At 48.4% G+C, this 12,857-nt stretch overlaps 1 protein-coding gene across 5 annotated transcripts in view; it reads right to left on the bottom strand.

The window, feature by feature from the left end:
- Nucleotides 1–12,857, bottom strand: part of NR6A1 (nuclear receptor subfamily 6 group A member 1) — an 80,765-nt gene that overhangs the window by 21,697 nt on the left and 46,211 nt on the right. Inside the window, exon 1 of one of the 5 annotated variants that reach the window (XM_057408984.1) lies at nt 3,813–3,909. The exons of the other annotated variants lie outside the window; for them this stretch is intronic. Within the exon in view, the coding sequence (XP_057264967.1) occupies nt 3,813–3,840 (28 nt within the window). The 5' untranslated portion in view covers nt 3,841–3,909. Of the gene's footprint in view, nt 1–3,812; nt 3,910–12,857 lie in introns of those variants that run through there. 5 annotated transcript variants of the gene reach the window in all.

Here is a 12,857-nt window from a genome sequence, read left to right as displayed (position 1 = left end):
GGAACCATGACCAGGCCCAGGACGTTCCCCCTGTGGTCCACGGGTTTGCTGGCTCCTGACCTTTGCTGTTTTTCACCCTACTTAATGCAAGCGCCTTATGTAGGCAATCGGTGGGAGAGCCGGGGCAGAATCACAGCCAAACTTCACAGAAACGGTAAAGCTCAGGCAAATTTAAAGCGATTTTGTGCCGGGGGTGCTCTGAACTCCCTTAACCTTGAAATTTCACTAGAATATCAAAACACATAGGAAGTATCATGATTTTAAAGCAAATAAACCCTCCCTTCTCTGTCTCTGGTACCTCTCACTGATTTCCACACACAACAACGTAGATCAGGAAACAAAGCAATTGCTAAGAAGTTTTTACAAATACCTTTTGCACGTGTTTTATTTCAGAGAGAAGGCGGAGGAAGCTCCTTCCCCAATCTTCCTGACGGGGCTTACATTTAACGAACTCATACATGGGATATTCGGGCTTTGTTCTCACAAGCCATTGTAGCAGGGGCCACTAAATCAAACAGTTGCTGCTACGACAAAAGCACTCACAAAAAATCTCAACCTCATCTTGAACCCTGAAGATTTTTATGGTTACTCCCTCGCTAACCCCTCCCCGAAGCCACATTAAAGGCTGCATTGTTTGCAGGGGTCATGGTAGGTTTCATACCACATTTTAATACAATGCAAGCTCTCCCAAGAATATTATGATGTTATATAAGAGTCACAGAAAAGAAATCGCTCCTTGTCTATGTTTTATAAGGGAAACAGTAGAAGCAGCTCGCTTGTTTTTTAAGTCTTGCTTTTTCCCCCTCAGTGAAATGAATAGTTTTGGTAATTTTCAGAAAAAAATTCCTATGAATTTCCAAAAGGAAATACCTTTGAAACCTGCCGAAGCCAAGGCAAAGACACGCACAGAAAACACGAAAGTGCAGGAATTCTTGAGTGCATGAAAGAGCATGTAAAATATCCAGCAAATCAAGTAAAGTATCAGGACATGCATCCAGCCCCCAGCAAACCTCCATCACCGCTCCCACCTGTACGGCTCCTGTGGATAAACACCCCGAGCAGGCTACCAGGAAGCACCTGTGGTGTTCCTAGCACTGGCGGGCAGCACAGCGGCATTCCTGGAGGGAACCAGATGCTTCATCTCCGTGGTCCCCCACGGCTGTGAGAAGGATCGCACCCACCCCTGCAGATGCAGTTTAAAACTGTACAGCAACCACAGCTCCCTGGTATTTCTCCTTGGAAATCGGACTGTGTGCCTGTGCAGCCAGCTTGTGTGGCTCGTAGTATCGGTGCTTTATAATGGAGCAGAGACAAAGCCTTTATTTCCTAGAGTGAGGCCAAAAGGGAAGGCACAAACCCTGACCCAAACTCTCCAAGCTGGGATTTGGTCCCACTGCAAAGCTGCAGTTTGCAGAACTTCCCCCATTTCTACCCCAGAACAGGATTTACAGCTAAGAAAATCTTTCATAGCTGAAAAAAGGTTCTCAGACCACACTCAGCACTACGAATTCATTCATATATTTAACATCTTTTCAACTGTGTATCGGTTATTTGCTTCCTGATTAACTGGCCCTATCCCACAGGCCCTGCAGTACCCTTTAGCTGGGTCTAAATCTCAAGCTGCTGAATACCAGCTGTTTGAAGAGGGGGAGCAGAAGGGGGAGATCTCACACATGTGTTACTTAAATCCTACCCAAACCTCACTGGCCTCTGATGATGCCTCGAGCACAAACAAGCATGTTAAGGTTTCTTTTCCCCTTATCTTCCCTAACAAATTTTTTCAGTGTCAATTTTTAGTTTCAAGTAAATCATCTTGATAAATTCAAGGCAGAATTGGTGTAACTCCCCCCTTGCTGCCGAGTGCTGCATTGTCCAAACAAGCCCAACCCCAAAACTGGGCTTTTTTTGCTTAAGGGGCTTTTCTTTAACTTATAATCGATGAACACAGGGATTAAATTTTCTGTTCAGCAGCCCCTCCCCAGGACAGCAGCGACCTCGGCAGCCGAGCCCACGGCTGGGTGCACAATGGGCTGGAGCATCCTGCTCCTGCTCCCCCATGGACCCCACAGATGGGGGGTCCCAGCCCCACGCTGGATGTGGGCAAAGGCACCAGCATCCTGCTTGGGCTTAAAGAGCAGATTGTGCTGCCCCGGCTCAGGCCAGCCATGGTGGGAGCCTGAATAAAATTAACCCTCTGTGAACTAAAACAAAAACATTTGTGTGCCCAGCTGGGATAAAGGTTAATTTAAATGGACAAGCCTCCTCAAGTCCTTTAAGATAAAAAAGAGAAGGGGAAGGAAAGGCTGCCTCCAACCTTACTCTCTGCACTGTAAAAAGATGTTCTATTTACGGAAACATTTAAAAAAGCACCAACCAAGTACTGAAAAGAGGAGAAATGCTGCAACAGAGGAACGGCCGAGTGCATCCCAGCTCTGCTCTCCCTTTCCAGTGATTAAATGCAAAACTCACAGTCTTATTCCACACTGGGTTTGTTTTTGCCAGGGAAGAGTTCAGTCAAATGAAAACCCCCATGAAAAACAAGAGAAACCATTGGCTGCTCTTTTTCGGGTAGGTATAAATCAAGAGTGTGCAGCTGATGAAACCCGTCACCCTTCCCTTCCCGGGGCTGGGACCAATCACCATTTGCATATCAAAAACTCATCTGTGAAATGCAACTTCTCCCGGCCAGGCTGGGAGCCCCTGTCCCTGCTTCTCCCCCTCACCCCAACACCCAGCCCTGCGCCCCACAGCACCCGTGTCCCATGGGACCCAGTGCAGGCCTCGGAGGTCCTTATCCCGCTCCATTGTGTGGCACAGGGAGAATGGACGGGCCTGATCCTTCGCTCCAACCGGTTGTTGCACAAAGAGTTTGGAACAAAAGCCACTGCACCAAAATGTGCCCCCATCGGCTGGAGCTGCTGCGAGGGGCACGAGGGTCTCCCTGCATCCCGACCCATGCTTGCTCCATCTATGGATCTGCTCCGAGCTCGCAGCCGCTCTCCCGAGTGATCAACTGTCCCTAAACCCAATGCCAGAAAATGAAAGCTTTTTGCAGGGTCCCCTTGCCCTCGCTCCAGCACGGCCACACGCTCGGAATCGAGCCCTGCCTTAGCCTCTATAGTCTGCACATTGATACATTACAAAGCAACAAGATTAAAAATTGACTCAAAATAACCGCCTTGGACTCACTGAAGTTATCGACGTGCAACGATCGACTGAGAATGATGCACAATGAAGAAAACCCAAGATTAACCCATCGCCACCAAAGGCAGCAGCCCCTGCCCACAGGGAGGCAGGGCCTCGGCACGGCTGAAAATAATGACTTTTCAGGATGTGCTACCCGAACAGCAACGTGCTTCCCTTCAGCATCCCGTCCTGACCCCGGAGGAGAGCTTTGCCACTGTCTCCAAACACAGCGCGGGGGGAAGAAACGCTGTAAAATATCAGTGAACTAGTGCTAGTCCCTGGAGAGATGAGCTGCGTTATCAAGTGCCTGCATGACCCCGATGCTATCAATAATTAACGATACTAAAAAAAGCTCTTCCAGATGGTCAGAGCGATTAGGAAGTTTAAAATATAAACAAATTAACCCATAAAACAAACTAATACCCCCATTTTCCCCTTCGTTTTTAACCACATAATCCGCGCTCGCATTCCCCCGCAGCTCGCAGAACACGGAGAGAAAAGGGGGGAAAGCCCCCTCACGGCTGCGGCAGCTCCAAGGCCCGGCCCCGGCCTCCCCCTCCGGCCGCGCACCCCCGGCGGCCGCCGCCCGAACAAAGGCCGGCGCCCCTGGGCCCGGCCCCGCTCACCTTCCATGCAGGTCGAGTCCCGCTTCATCCCCCCGGCGCCGCGCTGCTAGGGCCGCCTCATGGCGGCGGCGCGGCGGGGAGCGGGGCAGCGGCGGGGAGCGGGGCAGCGGCGCGGGCGGGCGGGCAGCCCGGCTCGGCCATCGCCGCCGACCGCGGGCCGGGCCTATGCTAACGAGCAGTGATGTCAGCCCCGCCGCGCCCCTGCGGGAGGGGGGTAACGAGGGGCTGCCTCGAGCGGAGGCACCGCCGCAGGACGGGCACCGGGCACAGCGCCGGGACCCTTCCGTGGCTGAGAGACCCGGGGTTAAACTGGTACCTCGGGCACCCCGGCAGGAGAAAATGGGATCTTGGAATGGCTCGGGTTGGAAGGGACCTTAAAGCTCATCCAGTTCCAACCCCTGCCACCGGCAGGGACCCCTTCCACTAGAGCAGCTTGCTCCAAGCCCCTGTGTCCAACCTGGCCTTGAACACTGCCAGGGATGGGGCAGCCACAGCTTCTCTGGGCACCCTGTGCCAGCGCCTCAGCACCCTCACAGGGAAGAGCTTCTGCCTAAGAGCTCATCTCAGTCTCCCCTCTGGCAGGTTCAAGCCATTCCCCTTGGCCTGTCCCTACAGGCCCTTGCCCAAAGCCCCTCTCCAGGTTTCCTGGAGCCCCTTTAGGCACTGGAGCTGCTCTAAGGTCTCCCCTTCAGGAGCCTTCTCTTCTGCAGGCTGACCCAGCCCAGCTCTCTCAGCCTGGCTCCAGAGCAGAGCTGCTCCAGCCCTCACAGCATCTCCATGGCCTCCTCTGGACTTGCTCCAAGAGCTCCACGTCCCTCTTGTGCTATTGCCTCAGGGCTGAACACAGGACTGCAGGGGGGTCTCCCAGTGCAGGCGAGGGAAGGCACCATGCCGCCCACCAATTGCCCCTGACTCCTAGAATCCCAGGCTGGAAGGGACCTCAGGGATCACCTGGTCCATCCCTTCTCAGCAATGCATGACCTAGATTGGAGAGCTCAGCGTCCTGCTCAATTACCAAATATTACCAACTATTTCTTTAAGCTGATAACAACTATCGGCCAAAACCATACGCTTGGCTGCAATCATGACTGAAATGCAGTCCAGCGTTACAATAAGCAAACACAAGCAGCCCCAGGCAGAGCTGCCTGCCTCCAGATGCCAGCGCAGATGGATGCTCACCACAGCTCCCTCACCAGGAGAACACATGTGCTTTGTCTGTGACGATACAAGCAGGAGCACATCCTGTTCCAGCATTCCCCCAGCCATGCCCAACACCAGCTGACTTAGCTGCCTCCCTCAAAACAGGGACCTCCATGGTGGCACTGGTGATGGTGAGCTCTCCATCAGATACAGCCACAGGTTTCTCTGCACTAGTGAGTATTTTCATGAAGTTCTTCTGCTCCTTCATTCTCCTCTGGGGATGAACACAGCCTTGGATATTGTTCAGTTCACATGTCATTAGTACTGCAAACATGAGATGCCCAATAACTTGTCCCAGTGGTCCGCTGTGTTTGACCAAGCCCAAACCAATGCTCACCACGCCAAAGGCATAAATGGGATTGCCCAGAAACATTTCTGCCAATGCCCAGTTCAACCTGTCCTCCAGATGAATGCACTGACTCCATTCAAAAGCCACATTCTACTTCTATTCCTCATCCTGAGGCTCAACATGCTCTGGGAAATGGCTGACTTAAACCAAACAAGGCACAGAGGCAACAAAGGAGGTCATATTTCACCCGATCCCAAGCCTGAAATTTTATTGCTTTCTGGTGACATCCAGCAACACAAGTAACACCATGTGCATGCAAGAGCAGAGCTCAGGAGCATCCTCCTGGACAGGCTGGACAGGGCTTGGAGCAACCTGCTCCAGTGGAAGGTGTCCCTGTTCGTGGCAGGGGGCTGGAACTGAATGAGCTTTGAGGTCCCTTCCAACAGAAACCATTCCATGATTCTGTTATTCTATGAATCCTGCAGGAGCAGGTGTGCAATGCAGGAATGAGCCGTCACAAACCAGTCCTTCACTGGGCCAGGTCTCCAGTTTGCTTATGCTGTCAATATGTAAAGCTGCTGTGTCGGTCCTTGACGTGCTCTTCAGATTGACCTCTCTTTTTTCCCTCTGGAGGTTACCAAAGCAGGACTGTGTGAGAAGCCGGTGACGCTGCGCATGGCCAAGGTAAGCGGTCCCCTGGCCGCATTATTGACACAGCTGTTTGCAATTGTGCCTGCTCCCAAGGCTCTGCATTCTTCATCCCATGTGAGCACTCTGCTTGCTCCCGGCACCCCTCGGAGAAGTGTGACCAGAATGCAGAGCACTGATTTTGCAACACAGCAGTGTGATGTGGACACAGAGATCTGAAACAGAGCAACTTCACCTCAGGATAACACACTGACTCGAAGTTACTCACACAACTGCTGCTGGGATTCAAAACAGAGATACACCAAAACCACCCAACCCTGCTAATGCAGAATCTACTGCAGTTATTGACAAAACCTGGCTGGGAAAAAGGATATGTGGCCAAACAACCAACCCAAATCTTCCAAATCAACTCAAAACTCGCATTTAAATACACGTCACAGTTTGTCCATAATAAATCCTTAGGGGTGGAAAAAACCTGCACAGATCTGGAACTATTCTGTAAAATAAGAAGCCAGACTGGGAATGGACAGAGGGCAGACAAAGAGGCAAGAAAAATTAATTCTCTTGTCTGAACCAAATAGCCTTACAGCAAGGCTGGGAAAAGGAAAAATCAAGTGCCTGGTCTTTATTTTAGCCTGAATCAACCAGTTCATACCCCAGATAGAAAAAGCTGACAGCATTATAGGTGACATCTAAAGTTTTAGAATAAGACCAGTTCATAGCAGTAAAAGCCAAAACCACGGACAAAAACTGGACAAGTGATGCTGCCTGATTTGTTGCCTTGATGTTATGCCATAAGGGACGGGCACAGGGAGCAACAGGAGGATGGAGGAAGATCTCCAGAGCATGCCAGGCATTGGCTCATCCATTACCAGTGTGGTCACTTGCATGCAGGTGAGGACAGGAAAACCACAACATTTCACTGCAGTTTGCCCACAGTGAACTGTGGTGCCAGACAAAGCAGCCAGATCTGGCCCATGTGGACCCAGGACGGGGCAGCCCTTCCTCACCCTCAGCCACTGTTCCATAATTCTCCAGCTCTAGCGAGGCTTTGCCCATTTTCATGACAATCGGGGCTCTGTTGTGCGGACGCAGTTTGAGACATCGGCCCCTTTGTGGCACGAACAAAGTCCAGGCTGTGGATAACAAAACCGAGCCCATCTCGGTGCTGAAGGCAGCTCAACCAAAAGCTGCCTCCACATCAGTGAGCTTGCCCCAAACCAAATTTAAATACTAACTCAGTTTGATTTCAAGCAACAAACAGCACCCAAGGAAACACCGGAATCCTGGATTTGTTTTTATTTCACAGTGCCAGTGGCAGCACCTCCATTTTCCAGCCCAACACTCCCAAGCCCGTGTGGTTCAGCTCTCCCAGGAACAGCCCCACATGCACAGGAGCCCCACAGCTGGGGAATGACACCCAGTGCCTGCACACCAGAACCAAGCTGGTTTGCAAATGTAGAAGAATAAATGTTCTAAACTCAGGTTAACAGATCTCAGCGGCCTCAGGACTGCGGACGTTACCACTGTCAGCCACTGCAGTGAGAGAAATGGTTCCAGGTAAACACAGCACATACTTTCCCCCCCAAATCTATTTCCCTCCATCCACATATACAGATATTTCAGAGAAAATAAAAATAAAATTAAAATTGTTTAGAGAGGCTATGGAAGGAGCTGCAAGAAATGATAATAAACATCCTCCTGACTTCTGATAGTGGTTTAATAACGGGTGCGGGTCATTCCTCTGCTCCCAGCATTAAACACATCAGGAATGTGATGTTAATAATCCTGGTGAAGGTAATCACTTGCTGCACATAAATTTAAGCATTTTCCTCCATCTTATTAGTTTGCTTTGTCGTTGTGCAAAATGAATCCTTCCACCAATTTCCAGTTTTATCTATTTATGCTTTCATTTGCTTGGCTACTGACTTTGCCATCCCAGGCTATTGAACAGCTTGCAAGAAGCATTTCATTGCGTCTTGCTTGATGGGTGACAAACATTGGAGGCCAGCTCTGTACAACAGAGGGAAAAGCAGGGGGGGGAGGTTAAGGGCTCCTTAGAGAGGTCGCCTTCAGAGGAAAAAAGGAAAACAAATGGGATTGCAGGCCTGAGAAGTATATGGTTTTACTGCCTTAGTGGGCAAGTACAAGAAAGGAGAATTGCAAAGGAAGAAGCTTTACATTTCTATGAACAGGCAATCGAGCTCCATTCTAAACCCTTTGCAGAAAGTGCTTCCCTTCTATGGGATGACTATATCCCCTTCTGGGATTCACCCAGTAACCCAAACCCATTCACGCAGCATCAGATCATTCTGGAAAACATGGGGAAGTCCTTGAGTTGGGTTCCTATAATCAGTGACAGCCCCAGAGCACCCCAAACACCTGCAGGGCCAGGGCAACAGCAAGCCCAGGGCTACATCTGACCCTTGCACTCTCCTCGTGTCCTTCTGCAGCCCCTTGTTTCTCCCACAAGAACAATATTCAGGCATAGAATTCACTGAAAGCACCCCAGGTGCAGCAGTGGGGCTTTATCCTGGCATTTCCCACCTATAGATCCAGCACAGCCCATCAGCAACAGCGAGTGCACAGACAAGCAGAAATATCTTCACCCAAACCTGAGATGTTCAGCAGGACACAGGAACAGATGAGAGGCACAGAGGTGGAAAGGCAGAGAACATCTCCTGGATCTGAAGAAGCAGGAATAGTTTTGTGCGCTAAAGAGGTAAACTGAAAAGCCATAAGATTATTTTACAGCTGACTTACATAAATAGCAGTCACGCAGCTACACTGGTTTGCTGCAGTTACTGGTGGTTTTAATCACAACAACAGACCAGGGTTTGTTATTATAACTATAAAAAACTTCATTACTAATGCTGCAGATTCTGTACCTGCACCAAGCACACTGCTATGACTGCAATTGCTAATGAGCTGGATTAGATCATTAGGAACATGGGACAAATCCTGCCTGTGAACTACCGGACTCCTTTGTGCCTCCTGCACTTTGGTGGGACTTGGCAGCAGAGGCAGCATGTTACAACAGCCCAGAACCCAGCCCTGAGCGGGGCATAAAGGCAACACTGAGCAGAGGTAGGAGCATCCCTGTTGCAACCAGGGCTGGCTCCGAGCACAGAGAAATGCATGTATTCCATGGGAAGAGAGAAAACATCAACAAGTATCTAGCCCTTGGGGCTTAGGAAATGTGCTATGCTGGAGCACTGCTGTGCCCTCAATGAGACAGGACCCCAACCCAGCTCCATGTGCAGAGGGGCTCACCCCGCTCCATGCTCATTGCCAGCCCCCAACGTGCTGTTTGACACTGCTGTGTCACTGAAGGGTCCCGTGTTCCCAGCAGGAACCAGCCCCAGTCCAGGCTGGCGGCTGGACAGGAGAGGGCAGCAGCTGACAGACGGATGGACGGCTCCGCACCCAGCCAACAGCAGCAAGCACAGAACGGGGCACAGCAGTGCTATTGTAGATATACATCAAGATTTAAAGATCGGCTTTTACTGTCCTCAGGAACAGAAAACTGTTGACGTTTGTAAAACTGTTTTCTTGTTTTACAAGAAAAGGAAAAGCTGAACAGAAATGTCCTTCCAGAATTTAGAAGAATGGGAATATAAGTATGGAGGAACTGTTTGGAACACCCTGACAATACCCACACCCTTCCCAGGTACCTGGTCTTCCTCACACTAATATTGCTCTTGCGTTTCAATAGAGCAAAGACCGGATCCTGAGAAGATGTTATCTCCCATCTTTCTTCTGCTAAACCTGACCCCAGTCCTTTCCTTCTGATAAACTAGATTCTCAATTTTCACATCATCTCTACCAGCAGCCCCAGACCCCAGATACCACCCAACCCCGGGAGCCCAAGGTCCCAAATTAAGAGGTACGTGACTGCAAGGAAGAGACAATTTTACCAGGCTAACTCTAGGGAACAAAATCTTCCTCCTCTCTGCTTGTGAAGCTGCTCAGGACAAACTATTCACATGGTTAATACTGACAGATAGTGAGGCTGCCACGGAGAGGGGGCCGCTTCTTTGGGTGTAAAGACTGAATTGAACATGCAGTATTTAAGACAATTAGGTTTTCAAAAGGAACTACACTAAACATTTCTTTCATGTGTAATCAAATTATGTTAAAGCAAACCTCATAATTTAAACCATTCCATTGGTCAGCTCCTATTTGTTTTCCCTGCACCCTCATTTTTGCTCCAGATCTGTCACATTACATTAACACCTTTCCTACTCACTGCCTACAGAAATAACAGCCTTCGACATGCCTGCACAATCCATTTGTCCTGCTCTAATTACTTTTTGACATAGCCTCTTTTGCTGTTATCTTGCCTTTTCTGACCTCTGTCTGTATTAAAGCCATTTAAAACAATCTTTAAGCTCAGTATCTATTGTGATGTGTCTTATATGATACTCCTGGAGTATCAGGCAGAAACGTTTTGTAAATCAAATATTTAAATCCGTGGTAATAAGAGAATGCACTTGAGCAGGAACACTACAATACTACATATGGGAAGCAGCTACAACCGGTTCTTCATGAGTCCCCAAGACTGCAAGACATTTTCAGGATGAAATTCCTATAGTCATAAACCTGTTCTACACAACCACATAGCTCAAAGATAAACAGGGTCTTCTGTGTACTGAGGACCTTCCCTCCATTTCACAGTGAGGAGGAAAGCAGGAGAAAAGAGAAAAGCAGTCATCTTGCACAAAAAGAACCCCAGCAACCACCAACCAAACTGAGTAGATGGGAAGAGGACCAGGCAGGGTGCACCAACAATGGCAGCTCAGGATGAAGCATGACAAATCACACTCTTCTCCAAGCCCAGAGAAGAAACCAGGAATCTCTAATCCCGATATCCCTCTGTTTTCATCAAGCCCATTCAAAAAATGTGCCCTCATTTTCTTTTGTGGCTGATTCACAGAAGATGAGCCTCCAATTACCAGCTACTTCCCTGGCTGAAGCAGAAGAGAATCTGCTCTGTGCCAAGTATCTACTTTGGCTTTGGAGTCAAGAACTTACTCCGCATGGTGGAACTAATTTTTGGATATCAAGTTGATCCCCATGTACATGTGTCTCACAGTACAGCCTAACTACATCTTCACATGCTATTTTCCACAAGATCCATCCTCATGCTAACTTAACTGGTAGCTAGTCAATATTTTACTCACATCAGAAGATACTTCACAAGCCTAGATTTGCTCTGGTTCGTTTACAGGCTAATTATCCAGTTCACACAAAGCCTGGTCTTCCATATACAACCGGTACAGATACAAGCAGAGCTCTGCTGGGAAAGCACAGCTCTGTATTTTGTCTTCCAGATGACAGCACTATAAAACCGACGGGGGACAAACCCAGAGTCAATTAAAATACATTAAATGTAATGCAACAATGCTGTGATTTGTCATAGCCATCCCAGAGATGTGATTTCTTTGCATTTCTTCAACTTTGTCCTCAGGATATGAAGAGCCCATGAATGTTGTGGAAAGCTCTTCCCATGACAATTCCCTACACACATTTTTATTTCCCCCTTTTTCTTTCCTGTCAGCAGCCCTGACCACAAAAGCCCATCTCATTAAGGCATCTAAACATAGAAGGAGCTTGTGGATGCGAGACCAGACCAGTCTGCTACTGGTCTGCTTGTAACATCCCTTTTTGTAGAGCTCTTGAATCCCTACATGCTGCTGAATGATGCTGTCAGTGGAAGCAGCAGGGCAGAGGGTGGGCACAGGCCAGGCCCTTCCAGCTTTATTCTGCAACATCCAGAAACACACTTTTTGCTGGAATCATTCTTTGGTTTGTAAAGTCACTTTTTCACATCTACTTCCCAACTTTCTTTTGATACAGCTGTTGGAGCAGATCCCAAACAATAATCACTACCAATTACTGTGTCCTCCCTCACATCTGTATTAATAGTGTATCTAAAATCAATGCACTCTTCCCACAGTGTTTCTGTAGAGCAGGTAACACCCACAGAACAGGCCCCCTGCCAGCCCCAGCCGGGTCTCAGAGAGTGGCTGGAGCAGACCAGAGTGGGCAAATAATTCCAAATCCTAAAATTAACCCTTCTCGCTCTTTATTTTTCCTAAGTGAAATTTAAATTTATTTTCAAGAAAGACATTTAATTCTCCATTTAAAATAATTCTCATCCAAACCCTTTCGGACCACCAACAGTGGTCTCCCTCATCCTCCTGTAACGCAGTGCTGGCAGTAAAGCCAAATGGCTTCTCTTTAAGCAGTTTGTCACCATCAAGAGGGTCTCATTTCTTCTTAAAACAATCACAGATGTTTTGGGGGCATTTGGGAATTCAGGGTGTGTAAAAGTGGTTTGTATTTTTAATTTGTGCTTTTTAACCATAATCCTACATCACACCCTGAATACAGCAACAGTTCCGCTACCAACAACATCCCTCCATTATCATTCACTTTTTGATTTTGTGTTATTATAGGTCTGTGATTCACTTCTGGAGATGGTTGTAGCAGCCGTACTGCATCACAGTATTCAGTATTATAACATGGAAGCTCTAACCGGGCCTGCTGGGGTAGAAGTTGCACCAATAGAAGGAATTAGCAACAGCTACAGCTTAAAGGCAACAAATAGCATAAAATGTGCCTGAACAAATTCAGACACTTGCAATTTGTAAATACAAGTTATCCAGCAAATTGTGTCTAGAGCATCCAAGGTTAATTGGCTGATTTCTTGCAGCCTAGGCAGAGGTTTATCTCAAGAAGAGAGCTCCATGCAATTTAAGCCTAACCAGGTACCAATTTATACACCCCTGGATCCTGCTGGAAAACAGATGGACAGGTTGCCAGGGGAATAGATTCTAGAGGGAAGGAACAAAACCATCACAAATTAAGTACCCTTGAAGAGGCAGATATGTTCAGAGAGAGCT

The sequence above is a fragment of the Pezoporus wallicus genome, unplaced genomic scaffold (assembly GCF_028554395.1).
Source record: "Pezoporus wallicus isolate ANWC-B61680 ecotype Strahan unplaced genomic scaffold, APGP_CSIRO_Pwel_v1 contig_8341, whole genome shotgun sequence".
In the NCBI taxonomy this organism is placed as follows: Eukaryota; Metazoa; Chordata; class Aves; order Psittaciformes; family Psittacidae; genus Pezoporus; species Pezoporus wallicus.
The sequence above is the reverse complement of the archived record's forward strand: the minus strand, read 5'-3'. Positions and strand labels throughout refer to the sequence as shown.